This window comes from Tupaia chinensis, unplaced genomic scaffold (assembly GCF_000334495.1).
Source record: "Tupaia chinensis unplaced genomic scaffold, TupChi_1.0 Scaffold000438_1, whole genome shotgun sequence".
Lineage (NCBI taxonomy): Eukaryota > Metazoa > Chordata > Mammalia > Scandentia > Tupaiidae > Tupaia > Tupaia belangeri.
This window is the reverse complement of record NW_006159943.1, coordinates 563,655-581,884: the sequence shown is the minus strand read 5'-3', so window position 1 is coordinate 581,884 and position 18,230 is coordinate 563,655. Positions and strand designations below refer to the sequence as shown.

The 18,230-nt window shown below is 51.0% G+C and overlaps 2 protein-coding genes across 4 annotated transcripts in view; both read right to left on the bottom strand.

The window, feature by feature from the left end:
• Positions 1-1,181, bottom strand: part of SLC25A44 (solute carrier family 25 member 44) — a 24,265-nt gene extending 23,084 nt beyond the window's left edge. The window contains exon 1 of the mRNA XM_006155173.3: positions 988-1,181. The gene's annotated coding sequence lies outside the window, so the exon portion shown is untranslated. The remainder of the gene's footprint in view (positions 1-987) is intronic.
• Positions 1,182-13,932: 12,751 nt separating this feature from the next.
• SEMA4A (semaphorin 4A) overlaps positions 13,933-18,230 on the bottom strand; it is a 25,115-nt gene continuing 20,817 nt past the window's right edge. For 2 of the 3 annotated variants that reach the window (XM_006155171.3, XM_027774470.1), the window contains exons 12-15: positions 16,219-16,337; positions 15,917-16,074; positions 15,524-15,624; positions 14,565-15,151 (exon numbers count right to left, since the gene is read on the bottom strand). In XM_006155171.3, the coding sequence (XP_006155233.1) occupies positions 14,565-15,151; positions 15,524-15,624; positions 15,917-16,074; positions 16,219-16,337 (965 nt within the window). Of the gene's footprint in view, positions 15,152-15,523; positions 15,625-15,916; positions 16,075-16,218; positions 16,338-18,230 lie in introns of all 3 variants that reach the window. The other variant, XM_027774471.1, reaches the window with a different exon arrangement.

Here is an 18,230-nt window from a genome sequence, read left to right as displayed (position 1 = left end):
TGGGGGAGGGGCCCGCCCTTATAGGAAAAATCCTTTAAAAAAAAAAAAAAAAAAAAAAAACAAAAAAAAAACCTCTCTCTTAAAAAAAAAAAAAGAAAGAAAGAAATACAGAATTTCGGGACCAGCAATTGGTGTAGAGGTTGTGGCGCTGGACTTACACGTAACTGATCACAGTTCGAGTCCTGGACCCATCGGCTTGAAACTCAAACCAGGTGCGTGTACTTACGTGCCCAAAATCCCAAGAGGAGAATAGAGGAGAAGGGATTGAGGCATGGCCAACCCCCGCCCAGGGGGTGATTTCTCACTTTCTCTCTGTCTCTCTCAGTGTCTCTGGAGAGTACACACACACTATAGCAAAAATCTCTTAAAAACAACAACCAAAAAAAAAAAGAAAATGAAACACAGAATTTCAGGGAGCCAGCAGGTGGCGTGGTGACTAAGACACGCCTATGTATCCTGACAAGACACACACATGGGTTCCCTCTGGATATAGGAGAGCCCAGACCAGCATCCTCCACTCCTGTTTCCCCTATGCGTCTGCATCAGGCTCTGCATCTCGCAGCTATCATCACAGGAACGCGCTTGCACACCTGCCCTGCTGAAGACACCATTCCCAAGGGAGGACCGTCACGACCCCGACATCCCCGACAGATCCTCTCCTCCCTCGGTCACCCAGCCCTCTTTTGTCGTCCATGGGTACCCACGTGACCCCTCATCAGACACCACATGACTGATCCTGGCCACCTACTCCACGTGACACCCCCTTTATACAGCTTCTTTCCTGGCGGCCCAACAGCTGCCTGTGGCCATGGGGGAAGCCCCTTGGCCATGCTTTCGCTGTCAGTGAGTCTCGTGCTCTTCGATGCCTCGCCGAGGTTGTCCTTCATCCCAAAACCGCACGGAGGGCTCCCACAGCCTGGAGCCGGCAGACATCCGCTGGCCCTGGCACGTCTGGGTCCTGGGCACCCCGGGCCGGTGGCGCCTTACCTTCGCAGACCTCGGTTCCACCGAGCCAGAGGCGAACTCCAAGCCCCGACTTCTAGGCCGCAGCCCCCACTCGGTCCTCCACTCCCAGGGACTGCCGTCCTCCGATCGCATCTTCCTCCATCTCGGCTGGGCTCCGGGCTCCGCCGGAACCGGAAACGGGGTTGCTGTCATTACCGCCCCCTGCGAGGGGCGGGGAGGAGCGGTGGGCAATTCCACCAATGGCGTCCCGGGTCCTTGAGCCTCCCTAGCAGCGGGGACCGGCGGAGCTCCAGCCCGGATCCCGCTCGGCCCCGCCGGGGGCGCTAGTGCGCGTGCGCGCTGCGTGGGCTCCGAGCTCGCCGGCGCCGAGGCCCGCGCGCTTCTCGACGCGCCCCCTGCTACTAGGTCACCTACTGGAATCTGTATTCACATCTACTCTGTGGATTTTGTAGTATTTGTCCCCTTTTTAAATTGTGTATTTACTTATTTACACTCATTCACTGTACGCTCTTCAAGTATACAAAACGAGCTTTTCCATCCAGAATACACTGCATTTCGGCTCAAAGATTTATTGTACGTGTTATCGTCAACAAAGAATTTTCCACTTACTGTTTCTTTAAGTTATTTTATTTATTTCTTCTTCAATTTGACCAGAGAGAGACAGAGAGAGGGAGAGTACATAAGCAAGCTACCAGGTCCAGGACTCGCACCACAGTCGTCCATGTGGAGTCCAGCGCCCTAACCAGCATGCCACCTGCCAGCCCCCCCATGTCTTGTTTCTTATATATTTCACTTCTCCCCAACCCCCTTGAATCCCTACTCTTCTTGCCCTCCGCCTTTTCCCACCCTTAGATACGATGTCTCTGGTATCTACAGTTATTTTCCATGCCTTTTATTTTTCCCCCCACATTTTATTGACTCACAAAAGATCTTTTTTTATATTTTATTTTTGAGAGGTTTTCCGCTATAGGGCGCAGTGCTCTCGCCAGACAGACAGAGAGAGAAATAGAGACAGGAAGCGAGAAATCACCCCCCAGGGGGGATGGTCATGCCGCAATCCCTTCTCCTCCATTCTCCTCTCGGGATCTTGGGCACGCACGTACACGCGCCGGGCATGAGTTTTAAGCCACCGGGTCTGGGACACGAACTGCGGTCGACTACGTGGGAGTCCAGCGACATAGCCATTACGCTAACTGCTGGTTCCCCCCACAAAAGATCTTAATTAATCTAAATACTTTCAGTAGCAAGTGGAGCTGATGTATACATATCTATGAACACATGTCTGCCTTCAGGCGTTAACCTCGGTGAGTAGAGTGAACAGACTATAAAGAAGCACTTCACTGGGGGTATATAGCCTATTTGCAGTCCTTAAATAGGTTTTTTAATGCATTTTTTTAATTTAAAGAAAAACAGTTTTAGTTTTAATAGATCAAAATCAAAAAATGTTAAGAGAAGTTTGCTTAAGACTTAAAGCTAGGAAAAAGGTTAGGATTCAGTTCAAACAGTAGATAGATGAACCTATCAACAGTTCAAGACAAATCCTTAAATCTGGAAAACAAAGCATAGAAGAAAATCAATAATGTTTTAGTCAAAAGTCATAAAATTATATTTCCCCAGTTCAGTCTCATGTAATTAATCTCTCTTCTGTTGAATTTGCTGTTACTGTGGTCTAATCGTTCCGTTTAAATTCTGGAAGTTAACATTCAACCTTATAATTGATCTTTCCAGACTTATCCCTACCATTAAGTTGGCCATTTTCTTGGTTGTTTTTGTACTCTTATTTCTGTGGGTCTGACTTTAGTTTTCCTGGTATAGCACTCCCTCCAGAACTTCTTGGAGAGCTGTTCTGGTGTTTGTAAATTCTTTCAGGTTTTGTTTATCTAAGAATGTTTTTTTTTAAAGATTATTTATTTATTTATTTTTATTTATTCATTTATTTCAATTTACCAGAGAGATACACAAAGAGAAAGGGAAAGCGAGAAAACAAGCCACCAGGTCCAGGACTCGAACCATGGTCAGCCATGTGGGGGTGTCCAGTGCCTTAACCACCACACCACCTGCTGGTCCCATCTGAAAATGTTTTTATCTTTTCTTGCCATATAAAGGATAATCTTGCCGGGTATACTGTTCTTGGTTGAAACTGTTTTTCACTTAACACTTTGAATGTATTTTCCCATTCTTTCCTTGCTTGCATTGTTTCCAGTGAGAGGTCCAATGTCAGCCTGTTGGGATATCCTTTGAAAGTAACTTGACATTTCCCTCTTGTCAATTTTAGTATCTCGTCTCTGTCTGTGGTTTTGGTCAATCTGGCTATGATGTGCCTTGGAGAAGATCTTCTTAGTTTGATTCTATGTGGGGCCCTTTGTATTTCTTGGGTCTGGATATTTGAATGCCTCTCTAGGTTTGGAAAGTTTTCTTCCATTTGTTCATGGAATAGATTACCAATGCCTTTATTAGTTACTTCACATTCTGGGATACTGATTGTCCAGATGTTTGGGCATTTAATGGTGCCTAATATTACTTATATATTATTCTCATTTGGGGGGGTTATTTTCTCAATCTTTTCGGTGAATTTTTCTAGCTCAGAGGTTCTGTCTTCTACATCTGAGATTCAGTCTTCTACACATTCTAATCTGCTTTTAATACTTTCAAGGTAGGTTTTGATTTTCTGTACCACTGTTCCATTTGATTCTTTTTTATGGTGTGGATTTCCTCTTTCAGATCATGCAAGAACTTCCTCACCTCCTGGAACTCAGTTCTCTTTTCTTCTGCATCTTCTGGAGTTTGTTGTCGCTCTTCTCTTAGAGCTAGCATCTCTGTTAGCTTTGTCACTATGAATATTCTAAATTCTTTATCTGACATTTCCACAAATTCCATTGTATTGTCTGTGGAATATGAATAGTTCATCCTTTCCCTTGAGGGAGAGAGATTTTCTTGGCTTAAACTTCTTGTGCCTCTGTGGTGGTTTCTGGTCATCTGATGGATTATATGTTTTTTCCTAATTTTCTTAGTTAAATCTGGGCGTTCAGAGGTGTGCAGGAGGAGGTGTTCTGCAGTCCTTTTTTCTCCCTTTGTGCAGCAGCTTCCGTGGGAATTGAGGATTACTCTGAACCTACTAGATCTCGAGGACAGGAGGGTAAAGTCTGGGCGGAAAATCTTCAGTTGTCTTAGTCTCTGAAAGGGGCCACTCAGAGCTCTGTCTCATTATTTATAGAGCCAAAACAGAAGCAGCAAAGGGCAGTGATTTTGAGGGTTAGGAACTCAAAAAATTGCCACAGGACATCCTGGAGGTGAGGAAACTGGCATTAAGGATTTCTTCCAGCTGTAAACCTATTTGCATGTATATTAGATACATAAATAGATAGTCAAAAGAAGAGAAACGGCCCTTTAAATGAGGTGAGTCAATGGATTTCAAAATTGATCTCTCTACAACTCAGCAACAAAGAAAACAACCTAATTTAAAAATGGGCAAAATGCGGAGCCAGCGGTTGGCATAATGGTTATGTCAGTGGATTCCCATGTAGTTGACCACAGTTCGAGTCCCGGACCCAGTGGCTTAAATTCACGCTAGGCGCGTGTGCATGCATGTCCAAGATCCTGAGAGGAGAATGGAGGAGAAGGGATTGCGGCATGGCCATCTCCCCTGGGGGGTGATTTCTTGCTTTTTGTCTCTCTGTCTCTCTTTGTCTTTCTGGCGAGCACACGCGCCCTTTAGCAAAAACCTCTCAAAATAAATAAAGATGAAAAATTACGCGGGTTGATAAGGGTGTGGCGAAATCAGTACTCCAGACACTGCTGGTGAGAATACAAGGTGGAGTAGCTGCTGTAGGAAACTGCTAAACATATACTTAGCATATGACCCAGTGCTTTCACTCCTGAGTGAAATTAAAAACGGATGTTCAGGGACCAGCAGGAGGCATCACGGTTACATCACTGGACTCTCACAAGGCCCACCACATTCGAGCCTTGGACCCAGGGACTTGAAACTCACACTGGGCATGTGTGCATGCAGGCCCAAATCCCAATAGGAGGATGGAGGAGAAGGGATTGCAGCATTAATCTACAATTAATAGATTAATTAATTAATTAAGGGGGTGGGTAATTTCGGGCTTTTGTCTCTGTCTCTCTGTCTCTCCAGCGAGCACACAAGTCCTAAAGCAAAAAAACAAACAGACAAACAAAAAATTCTCTCTTTTTTGGGGGGAGAGGTTTTTGCTATAGGGTGTGTGCGCTCACCAGACAGACAGAGAGAGACAGAGAGACAGAAAGTGAGAAATCACCCCCCCCCCAGGGGTATGGCCATGCAGCAATCCCTTCTCCTCCATTCTCCTCTCAGGATCTTGGGCACACACGCACACACGCCCGGTGTGAGTTTATACCACCAGGTCCGGGACGCAAACCGCGGTTGACTACATGGGAGTCTAGCAACATAAGCATCATAGCTGTTACACTAACTGCTGGCCCCAAAAACCCTCTTGAAAAAAAATTCTCGGGAACCAGCAGTTAGCGTGTCTCTCTCTGTTTTTCTGGCGAGCACACACGCCCTATAGCAAAAAACCTCTTAAAAAAAATAAAAGACCCCCCCCAAATGTATCATGTATGCTTATCCCACTGTGCCTGATCCCCTGAATATCAGTCACACATACAGTCTCTGGGAACAGCTTGATTACCCTCTAAAAGGAGCCCCCCTCTTCCCTGGCAGGTGGGCTGAGGCGCCTCTGACTTTAGACCCCAGGAAACTCTTTCTTTCAATTATTAATCATTTATTATTTATTTTATTTATTATTATTATTTAGTTTTAGTTTTCTCTAGGGTATGTGTGCACACCAGAAAGAGAGAGGGAAAGTGAGAAAGCAAGCCGCCAGGTCTGGGACTTGAACCACAGTCAGCCATGTGTGTGTCTAGCACCTTAACCACCACACCACCTGCTGACCCAAACTTTGCTATTTTCTTGAGGTGGTGCCTCCCGAGTCTTACTCTGGATCATGATATTCTGTTCTGTTTTTCTCACACCCCACAGTAATGCGTCATCAAATATTTACCTTGAAAATATGTCAGATGGGGCCAGCAGATGGCATAGTGGTCATGTTGCTGAACTCCCACACGGCCAAGCACCGTTTGAATCCCGAATTCAGTGGCTTGAAACTCAGGTTGGGTGAGTGCCCAAGATCAAGGGAGGACAATGGAAGAGAAGGGATTACGGAGTGGCCATCCCTTCTGGGGGGTGATTTCTCACTTTCCCTGTCACTGTCTGTCTGTCTATTTCTCTCACCCTCTCTCTCTCTGGCGAGTGCACATGCCCTAAGGCAAAAATCTCTCTCTTAAAAAAAAAAAAAGTCCAGAACCTGACCATTCCCACCACATCCATACTACCACCCTCTCCCTGCCACCACCGTCTCTCACCTGGAATTTTCTAGTAGCTTCCTCTGGTCTTCCTCTTTGACCCCTTCTCCACTTTCCTCTTGGGATCTTGGGCATGCATGCACGCGCATGCCACCAGGTCTGGGACTCAAACCATGGTTGATTACATGGGAGTCCAGTGACACAGCCATTATACCAACTGCTGGTCCCTCTCTTTGACCGTTTCTGTCAGTTACCTACCAGTCTCCGTAAAGCAGCCAGAGAGTGTTAACACTGAATCAGATCACGGGGCTCCTAGCAGCATTCAGAGTAAACGTGGCCCAGCACACCCGGTGTCCCTCATGTACTGCTCTCACTCTCCCCAAGGGCATTTGTGTTGGCTGCTGTTTATGCCTGGAAGCTTTTCCGCACCTGGAAGCTTCCACAGGGCTCATACTTTCGTTTTCTTGTTTCATTGTTCCATTCAGTCCTTGTTCACACTTCACCTTATCAGGTTTTCTTTCTTTCTTTCTTCTTCTTCTTCTTCTTTTTTTTTTTTTTTTTAATAATTTTGCTATAAGGTGCATAGTCTGGCCCTAACCCCCAGGGGAGATGACCACACTGCAATATCTTCTCCATCCTCCTCTTAGGATTTTGGGCATGCAAGCACAAGCACCCAGCATGCTCCTCAAGCCACCCCATCTGGGACTTGAACTGCGAAGCCGGCCATGTGGAACCCAGCTACCTTAACCACCATGCCACCAGCTGGCCCCAGCCCTATTTTTATTTTAATTTGCTAGAGGGTGCATGTGCTCACCAGAGAGAGACAGAAGGAGGGAGAGAGAGGCAGAGAAAGAGAAGACTCCCACAGTGGGGCACAGTTACCTTGCCAGTCACCAAGTTTGAGGATTTGAACCAAGCAGTTGGCCATGTGGGATCCAGCTCCCTTAACCAGCGGGCCAAGGGGCCAGCCATGAACCCCCCGTTTAAATGGTAGGCAACTCTCCCACTCCCAACCATCTTTTCCCAACTCAGTTTTGTCCGTAGCACATCACCAACTTATGCACCCTACCTTTTTACTTATTTATACTGTGTGTCTCCCACGCTGGATGTGAAGGCCAGAATCGTGTCTGTTTTGTTCACTGACACGTCCTCAGCACCTAACAATGCCTGTCACCTGACAGGTGCTCAGTAAATATATGTTGACTAGATGAATACATTTCAGCATTGGGAGAGTTCCTACCATATCCCAGGCACAAGCACAACCAAGAAACCCTCTGGCATTAAGACAAAGCAAAACATGGGCCAGCAGGTGACGAGGTGGTTAAAGCGCTGGACTCCCACGTGACTGACCATGGTCTGAGTCCTGGTGATTTGCTTTCTCATTTCCTCTCTCCTCTGTCTGTCTTTATCTTTCTCTGTCTCTCTCTGGTGAGCCCACGTGTCCTATAGCAAATTAAATAATAATAAGTAATGCAATTGTACAAATAATTAAAAAAACAAGGCAATATACAAAACGGCAAGTGTTGGCAAGGACGTGGATGAATTAGAACCCGTGTGCGTTGGTGGTGGTAAAATGGGGGTAGCCGCTGTGGAAAGCATTATGGCAGTTCAGTTCCTCAAAAACGTAGTCCCTGCCAGAGGCACAGGTTGTAGGGCGCCGCTGCAGGATACTGAAGCCATATGGGAGAGCCAGGATCCAGTTCCTTGGTCAGCCTGGACACGCCAGGCACACCCATGGTCATGCCTGTGACACTGCCTGGCTGGAAGCCAAGGGTGTGGATCCTAGCATGGCAAGATCCTGCTGGGAGTCACTCTCTCTCTCTCGATAAGTAAATACACGTTAAAAAACAAAACAAAGTGGGCGTAATGGTTCCATCACTGGACTGCCACATAATCAACCGCGGTTCAAGTCCCAGACCCAGCAGCTTAAAACACACTGGGTATGGGGCCAGCAGATGGCATGTCGCTGGACTCCCATGTAGTTGACCACGGTTCGAGTCCCAGGCCCAGTGGCTTAAACTCATGCCAGACGCGTGTATGTGCGTGCCCAAGATCCTGCCCAAGAGGAGAACGGAGGAGAAGGGATTGCGGTGTGGCCATACCCCTGGGGAGTGATTTCTCGCTTTTGTCTCTCTGTCTCTCTCTGTCTGTCTAGCAAGCACACGCGCCCTATAGCAAAAACCTCTCTAGAATTAATTAATTAATTTAAAAATAAAAAAAAAACACACTCGGGGGTGTGTGTATGTGTGTGAGTGTGCCCAAAATCCTGAGAGAAGAATGGAGAAGAGGTTGTGGTGTGACCATCCCCCCAAAGGGTGATTTTTCACTTTCTGTCTTTCTAATCAGTCCACACACCCTACCGCAAAAATCTCTCTTAAAAGAAAGAAAGAAAGAGAAAACACAGAATTAGCATATGACCCAGCAATCCCACGCCTGGGTATACCCCGAATTACAAGCAGGGCCGCCCTGTGGACTGGGGGGCAGCTGCTCTGCCGTGCCTGTGATGCCAGGGCAGAGAACGTGGCTGGGCTTCCGCTCCGTGCTCCCCAACCAGTGGGCACTGAGAACGGATTGAAGCTGACCCTTGCTAGAACCGCCGTACGGTGGCATTTGGGTTTGTGCTTTGGAAATGACCTCCCCAGGTTTGCTCCAGGGCCGCCACTGCCTGCAAGTTCTGATAACCGGGAACCACAGCGAGACGCTGGACTTTGACTTTCAGTTTCCTCATCGGCAGAGCAGGCCTAGGTGGGGGGACCAGGAGGCTCTCTCCTGGGAACTACCTGACCTCTTCGGAGGACCCTGGAGAAAAGTAGAATGAGGCGTGGGAGAAGTCTGCGGGTTGGTTTAGGGACTGATGTGAGACCAAAATCGGGCCATGAGGAGGGGGAGGCTGTACAGATCAGGTGACTGCCCCGTACAGACGGGGTGTGGCAGCGCTAAGGGCCTGTCTGGCCGCATCTGCAGGTTGTCAACAGCACGAAGTTGATGGACCTTGACAACAAAACACACCACTTGATTCAGGTTAAAGGGACAGGGATAAAAAAAAAAAAAAAAAAGAAGAAGAATTATAAGCAGGATCTCAAAGAGCTATTTACACACCCATGTTTACAGCAGCATTATTCACAATAGCTAACACATGGAAGCCACCCAGGTACCCACTGACAGGTGAAAGAAAAAGGAAAACGGTGCACACACACCAGTGATGGGGGGCGGCAGGGGCGGGGGAAGTGGGTACGGTTTGAGGAGCCGCTGGGTCACCTAGATGAGGACGCTGGCTGGCTGCCCTGGTACTGGCCAGAACCCAGGAGAAAGCTCGGTGCTGGAGCGGTGTAGTTGGCAGTGAGGGATCCACAGGCTTTAAAGCAGGAACTTCCTGTCCATTCCTTTCATCCTAAAGGTGAAGGAATTGGGGTGCAGACAGGAAGGGCTGCCCAAGTCTGCTAACAGCAGAAGGCCCAAGAAGCCAGATCCCGGCCCAGTGTCCCTTCCACTGACCTATGCTGGCCTGGATGGCACCAGGACAGGAAGTCTCCCGAAAAGGATGGTAAAAGCTGGGCTTTGGGTGGTGGAGAAAAGGAGCATGGGGGGGAAGGCACATGGCTCCAGTATACGAGCCGTCGCAGACAGGGTCTTGACGACGTCCTGGCCACGCCTGTGTTCATGGACGCATTACTCACAATAGCCAGAAAGTGGAAGCAACCCAAATATTCATCAACAGAAGAATGGATGAAGAAAATTTGGGGGCCGGCAGATGGCACAGAGGTTAAGGCTGCTGGATCCCGCACAACCGTCAGTGCCGTTCAAGACTCGGACCCAGTGACTTGAAAATCATATTAGGAGTGTGTGTGTGTGTGCCCAAAGTTCTGAGAGGAGAATGGAGGAGAAGGGATTGAGGCCTGGCCATCCCACCCTACGGGGTGATTTCTCACTTTCCCCTCTCATCGTTTCTGTCTCTCTCTCTCTCCCCAGTGAGCACACATGCCCTAAGGCAAAAACCCCTCCAAAAAAAATAATAGGTATACACACATTAGGGGCCAGCAGGTGGCGTAGTGGTTAAGGACTGGACTCCCACATGGCTGACTGCAGTTGGAGTCCCAGACCTTATGGCTTGGTTTATCACTTTCTCTCTTTCTTTCTTACTCTGTCCCTCTCTGGTAAAATTAAAATAAATAAATAAAGTTAAATAAAATAATTATTTTTTTAAAGAAGTACACACACACACACACACACACATATATATAGCATCCTCCTATAGCCTAGTGGCTGAGGAAACTGGATCGCGCATGGACAATTATGATTTGAACCCTGACCCCAGCAGCTTGTAAAACATTCTGGGTGCAAGTGCATGTGTGCCCAATATCTCAACAGGGTGGAGAAACGGAGAAGGGATTGCAGTGTGACCATCCTCCCCTGGGGGTACATCTCTCTCTGTCTCTCAGATTCTTTCTGGTGAGTGCAGGTATTCTCCGGCAATTAAAATATATATGTATCTATGATAATGTTTCATTCATAAATGAGGCACAGTAAGAGATTAACAATGACAATGATAAAATAGAATAACTACAATATACCATAATAAAAAGTTACGTGAGGGACCCGCAGGTGGCATGGTGACTAAGGCGTTGGACTCTCACATGGTCAACTGAGGTTCAAGTCCCGAACCTGGTCACTTACTTTCCCTCTCTCCCTGATAAGTGCATGTACCCATAACCAAATTTTAAGTAATAATAATGATAAATAAAATAAAATAAATAATGCTTTTTTAAAAAAGGTTATGTGGAATGTCACTGTCTCTCAAAGTATCTTATTGTACTGCACCATGGGTAACTGAAACCGTGGAAAGTGAAACCATGGTAAGGCATCAGGTAGCGTGATTGCATCAGGTTATCTGACGCAATCGAAATCCCAGGGACAGAAAGTAGAATGGTGATTGCCTTTACCATTTCCAGGGCCTGGGCAAAGCGGAAGCGGAAGTCATTGTTCCATGGACATAGAATTTCAGCTCTGCAGGACCAGCAGATGTCACTAACGGTTATGTCACTGGACTCCCATGTTGTCGACCACCTTTCAGGTCCCAGACCTGGCAGCTTGAAACTCAAGAGGGCATGGGATCAGCAGTTAGCGTAATGGCTATGTTGCTGGACTCTTATGTAGTCGACCATGGTTCGAGTCCCAAACCCAGTGGCTTAAACTCACACCCGGCGCATGTGCGTGCATGCCCAAGATCCCAAGAGGACAGTGGAGGAGAAGGGATTGAGGAATGACCATCCCCCGGGGGGTGATTTCTCACTTTCTGTCTCTCTGTCTCTCTCTGTCTGTCTGGCTAGCGCACACACCCTATAGCAAAAACCTCTCCCCCCCCCAAAAAAAAAAAAAAAGCTCAAGCGGGCGTGTGTGTGCATGCCCAAGATCCCAAGAGGAAAATGGAGAAGGGGTTGAGGCATGGTTATCCCTGGGGAGGGGAAGGGAGTGGCTGTGATTTTTCACTTTCTGTCTCTTTCAGTGAGTGCACATGTCCCATAGCAAAAATCTCTTAAAAAATGGCTAAGATAGTAAATTGTATAGTGTGTGTTTACCACAATTAAAAATTTAAAAAAAAAAAAAAACATAGTAGGGACCAGCAGTTAGCCTAATGGCTATGTCGCTGGACTCCCATGTAGTCAACTGTCAGTCCCATCCAGGACCCAGTGGCTTAAAACTCACGCCGGGTGCGTGTGCGTGCGTGCCCAGGATCCTGAGAGGAGAATGGAGGAGAAGGGATTGCAGCGTGGCCAACCTCCCTGGGGGGTGATTTCTCGCTTTCTGTCTGTCTCTCTGTCTGGCGAGCACACGCGCCCGGAAGCAAAAAAACCTCTCCCAAAAAAATAGAATCCATAGAAGAGAGTTGTAAGCAGGACGAGCAGGTGGCATGGTGGTTAAAGCGCTGGACACTCCCACATGGTCGACCAGGGTTCGAGTCCTGGACCTGGTGGCTTGCTTCCTCACTTTCTCTCTCTCTCTCTGTGTCTTTTTCTGGTCAAAATTAAATAAATGAAAAAATAAAATTAAATAATTTTTTTTTTTGGAGAGATTTTCACTGTAGGGCCCGTGCGCTCGCCAGACAGACAGAGAGAGACATAGAGACAGAAAGCGAGAAATCACCCCCCCAGGGGGGATGGTCACGCCTCAGTCCCTTCTCCTCCATTCTCCTCTCGGGATCTTGGGCACGCATGCACACGTACCCGGCGTGAGTTTTAAGCCACCGGGTCTGGGACGTGAACCGCGGTCGACTACGTGGGAGTCCAGCGACATAGCCATTACGCTAACTGCTGGTTCCCCAATAATTATTTTTAAAAAAAGAAAAAACAAACAAAGAAGCTCACACTGGGCATGAATGCATGTGTGCCGGGATCCCAGGTGGAGAATGGAGGAGAAGGGGCTATGGCGTGACCATCCCTCCTAGGGGTAATATCTCACTTTCCCTCTCAGTGTCTCTTTCTCTCTCTGGAGAGCGCACACACCCTAAGGCAAAAACCTCTACAAGAAAACAAAACAACACTGGGAGGCTGCTTGCGTGCCCAGTCCTGAGAGTAGCAAGCACAAGGGGTTGCAGCATAGTCCTCTCCCTGGGGAGCCTTTCCACTTTATCTCTAGCGAGTACATGCAGCCTACAGCAAACTAAAACAGACAAACACAAAAGTGGAGGGGGCAGCCAGACCCTTCTGGCATTTGGCAGTAACAGGAAAGAGATCTAAAGGCGAGAGCACCTGTGGGTAGGAGGGGGCGATTGAAGGTGAGGGAGTGGGTAAGGTGGGGGACCAGGCTGGGGATCGATCACTGTTAAATTCCTGGCCAGGGTGGGAAGGAGGTCCTTGGCCGGGAGGCAAGCGTTCCTCGTGACAGGAGGCAGACCGGGAAGGGGGTGTGGAGGTGTGGACAGGGCCCTGTTTGCCAGATATTGGGAAGGATGTGGCCAGGATGGGGGTGGCTGCACAGTCTTTGCATAAATCTGTCTACCAAGGGGTGAAACCAGCTGCTGTGGTGGGAAGGGGCTGAGCTGGAGTCACGAGCAGCGAGGCGTGTGGGAGAGCAGGGACAGCGAGTGCGGGCAGTCGGTGGTGGGTGTGGTGTCGCCCGCCGGCAGACCGAACCCAGCTGGCCAGCACAGGCCCTCTGTGCCGGCCCAGAGGCAGAGTTCGAGGCCCTCTCCAGCAAGGCCTGTGGCCGGGGAAGTGGTGAGGACGGGCTCCGATCGGGCAGGGCAGGGCAGGGCAGGGCTGAGCCTGGAGATCACCCACAGCGCTCCACAAAGCAGTCCTCCCCGCCGAGGTCCGCAGGCCCTGTCCCCCTCACACGTAGACGGTCCTCTGCTGGACCACTCTGCTCTGACAAAGACAGGCCCAGTGGGGGCCAGCTCAGGGCCCGGGAGTTAAGGCGACTGGTTTGAGTCCCAAGCCCGATGACTTGGAAACACACCAGGTGTGTGTGCGCATGTCTCCAAAACGATGGAGAAATGGAGAAGGGACGGCATGCGGCCACACCCACGGGGGTGCTTTCTCCCCCTCCCTCTGTCTCTGTCTCTGTCTCTGTGGTGAACGCACATGTCCTCTAGCAAATTAAACAACAAAAAACGAGCACCAGTCGTAAGCTTTGTCTTTTTAATAAAAAATAAACTGTCTGTGACAAGCAGTTTCCTGAATCCCAAAACGAAGGAACAGGAGGGAGAGACATCACGCATCACCCAGGGCAGAGGGGACAACGAGGCTCAGATTACCCGGCCAGTCAGGCCAGGGCAGAGAGGGTCACAACCGCCCCAGCTAGAGCAAGAGGGGATGTGGTCAGACTTCAGGAGACTCCCTGGCAGTCAGTGGTGCACAGCTGGTAAGAGGAGCAAGAGGGGAGCCCCCTGCAGGCCCCCAGAGGCCCCCAGGAGAGGCGCTGTGGGTGCCTTCGGAGCAGCTTCCAGGAGCGTCAGCCTGCAGTGGTTCAGAGGGTCCCGGCATGGCCAGGTTAGGGTCTCCTGGAGTAGTATGATTCTGGGGTTCCTGCGAGGGCCAGAATGTCCTCCCGTCATAGCACAGGGTGCAGACAGGGCAGCCCCCGGCCGTGGCAGACGGAGTCTCACGGGGGAGGCAGGCTGCCGTCGGTGCCCCTCCCATGGGAGGAAGGTGGTCTTTCACGCACTCCACCACAGTCAAGGCTGCACTCCTCCAGGGCCCCCTGGCCTGCGTGGCCAGGTGGCTGTCCCACCCAACAGCCCAGTCTGTGCCCAAAGTTTAAGCCACCTCAGTGCCCAGGTGTTTTTCAGCATCCACATCACCGACAGAGGCTCTGGGCTCCTTGGAGGGGGGCAGGTGCTGCTCCCTGCTCAGCGGGGCCTTCTCCCCAGGCGGCAGGGACTCACAGCCCTGGACCTTGCCCCGAGCCCGGAGTGCCCCCAGTGGGGAGGCGAGGAGGATGATGAGGGCTCCGGAAAGCACTACGGCGAGGAGGACAGTGACCGTGAGAAAGTGGGGCCAGTAGGACCGCTGAGCAGCCAGGGCGCCGCCGCCAACCCTGGTCAGCGGGACCTCCACGCTCTCCCGGGGAATGCCTGCCAGTTCAGGGTCCTGGGCCAGCGGCCGGTCCTGGCTGTCCACCCAGTAGGAGACCACGGGGTGTGAGAAGCCATTCTCAGTGGCCCAGCACTGGTAGAGGCCCCCAACTCCATCCCGCAGTACCAGCAAGAGGGAGCCATTGTAGACCGTGGACGAGGCTGCGGGGGTCGCGGCCGTGCCCCGACTCCAGTGGTAAGAGGCCAGTGCCGACAGGTGGGGGCAGGGGAGCTCCAGGATGGAGTTGGGGACAGCCAGGACTTCTTTAACTGCAGGAGAAAGAAAGGGACAGAGTCAAGGGAGAGGGAAGGAGGGAGACAACGGAGTCCCTAACCGGTGACTGGACCCCAACTCTCCTCTCCAACTTGCGTGTCAACTCCTTATCTCAAGTCTCACCCCTTTTCTTTCTCCAGTCTAGACGCCAAACCAACCCCTCATCCATCGAACTCTGGTGCCAGCCCGGCCCCCAGCTCAGAATTCCTGGCCCTCTTCCCTAGAGCCAGGATCCCAATCCATCTCGACTCTGATACTTGGGCTTCAAACCAGGCAACTGCCGGGGAGGAGACTGAGGCAGGAACACCCACGCGGCAGGAACACCCACCCGGCCACAGTCCTCCAGACCCCGCCCGGGTCCCACTCACTGATCTGTGGGCGGCTCTGAGGCCGAAGGCTCCTGCCCATGGGGCCACTGGCACATGCCCACCCTGGGTTCCCTCGTTCCATGTCCTGCTTCCAGGAGTTCCTGAGAGGGCAGGGGAGAAGGAATCATGCCTTCAAACAGACAAAAGTGGGGAGACAAAGGGGGAAAGACGGGGTGCACAGCAGGGAGAGGAGGGGCTTGGGAGACTAGAACAGAGGAGGGGGCAGGAACCAGGGGCCTGGAGCAGCTTTGAAACCACCCAGAAGTCCTTCCCTGCAGGAACCCAGTGGGGACGGGTGGCTGTCAGTAACCCCGGGAAGAAGGGCAGCAGCAGAAGCTGGTGCTCAGGGCCCTGGCCGGCCATCTTCAGCTGCCACCCAGGACTGGCACTCACGGATGGGGCTCAGTCAGGAGGCGGCAGGTGTGGGACTCGGGGTCCCAGGCGCAGTGGGGGTCCCGGGCAAGGACACAGTCCACGCAGCTCTCGTAGACACTACAGTTGGCCCGGGGCACCCTCCAGATGCCTCCCGAGAAGCCCACAAATACAGCGTCCTGGGAGAGAGATGAGCGTCAGGGAACTGCAGCCTTACCTAGAGCTGTCCTGGCGCATCTCCCAGGCCCAGGGAGCCAGCCCAAGCCAGCCCAAGCCAGGCCCACCAGAAGCCACGTGGTGGGTGGCGGCAGGTCCCTTCTCACCTGGGTAGGGGCCAGCTGCAGGTTGCGAACAGGCTCGGGGTCAGGGAACAGCTGGATCTCCTCCACCAGATGAGCGCTGCTGTCCTCGCTCACCACAGCCTTGTGGAGGGAGCCCGTGTCTGTGGGGAGACAGAGAGGGCTGAAATCCCCTCGCTCACGCCGGGCAGTCAGCCTAGGCCGTGCACTCCTCTAGGCCGTGGGGACCGAGTGCTCGGGTAAATGGGCTGAAATCCCTTGGCTTCCTGATCTGCCACTGCCTGACAAAACTGCATCTTCAAGGAGCCCCACTGTGCACTGTCTTCCCAGATGCAGGCCAGTGGGCAGCTGAGAGAGGCTACAGAAGTCACGACAGTGGGGCCAAGCGTGGTGCAGTGATAATGCGTCCAGCTGGATCCATGGGAAGATCCCGGGTTCACAGCCCAGGGCCTCCCTGTGCGAGCTGGGCGTTCACGTGAGCTGCGAGCCTCTCAAATCCTGACAGGATGGAGATGGAGGAAAAAGGATTGTGGTATGACCACACCCCATTGGTGGGTACTTTCTCTTTCTCTCTGGAAAACAACCAAACAAACAAACTTACAAATAAAACAAAATGATGTCACTGGCCTCTTTCACCTCCATCAAGTGTCTCTACTCAAAGGCACCTCAGTGAGATCAATAGCAGCGCAATAGTAATGCAGCTGACCTCACGCGAGAAGGGCCCAGGTTTGAGTCCCAAGACCTCCCTGCACACACACACACGAAGGATATGCACGTGCCTGTGGTGGGGGGGGATAGCGGCATGAAGACACTGTTGTGGGTACCCCTCCCTCTCTGGAAGAAATAAATAAACAAACTACAAAAAAAACTTGAAACTTGGCCCATGACCCGTGGATTAAGGAAGCCAGATCCCACATGGCCCACCATGCCGTTTAAATCCCAGCCCAGGCGGCCTGGATAACAGGCAGGACAAATTATGCACGCGTGCCCCGAATCCTGACAGGATGGAGAAATGGAAGAGAAGGGATTATGGTGCGACCGCACCTCCCTGAGGGGTGCTTTCTCCCTCCGCCTTTCTCTCTGTCTGGCAGAGAGAATAAAATAAGAAAAAAAAGCAATGGCCGCTCTGCAGCTGTCATTCCCGATTCGCCCTCACTCCGCTCTGCTCGACCTAATCTCCTAACGCACTGTCATTTACCTACTCGTGTGCTTGTTGTCTGCGCCCGCCCCCTCCACGAGGACGTGCACACGTACATACGCACAGCCAACGCAGAGCCCCTTCACATGTCCAGGGAGAACCAGTGAGCCTGAGCTGAAGCTCAAGGTCACCCACTTCCCCCAGGCCCCCAGGAGGGGGCGATCTTGCCACATCCCCGCTCCCTCTCCCCCTTCTGCAATGACTACTGAATCCACCTTTCTCTCAAACTCCCATCTTGCCCCACTTGCTCCCAGTTTATGACCTTGTGTCTTCCGACTTCATAAAGAACACAAAAGCCTTTGGATACGAGCTCCCACCCCCTCGGGGTCAGCAGGTGGCGTGATGGTTAAGGGCGCTGGGCTCCCATGTGGTCGATTGTGGTTTGAGTCCCAGACCTGGCAGCTTGCTTTCCCTCTCTCTCTCTCTTTTTCTCTCTCGCTCTGTCCCTCTCTAGTCAAATTGAAATAAGTAAATAAGTTAAATACAATAATTCTTGTTAAAAATTAATTAAGATGAAGGCGCTCCCACTCTCAGATGGCATGGTGGTTAAGGTGCTGGACTCCCACATGTCCAACCGCAGTTCAAGTCACGGACCTGATGACGTGAAAACATGCTGAATGCACGTGTGTCCAAAACCCTAGGAGGGGAGTGACAGGGACTGCGGTGCCCCCTGGGGTGATTTCTTACTTTCCCTCTCATTGTCTTTTTTTTTTTTTTTAAGAATTATTTTATTGGGAACCAGCAGTTAGCGTAGTGGCTATGTCGTTGGACTCCCACGTAGTCGACCGCGGTTCGCATCCCGGACCCGGTGGCTTAAAACTCACGCCGGGTGCGTGTG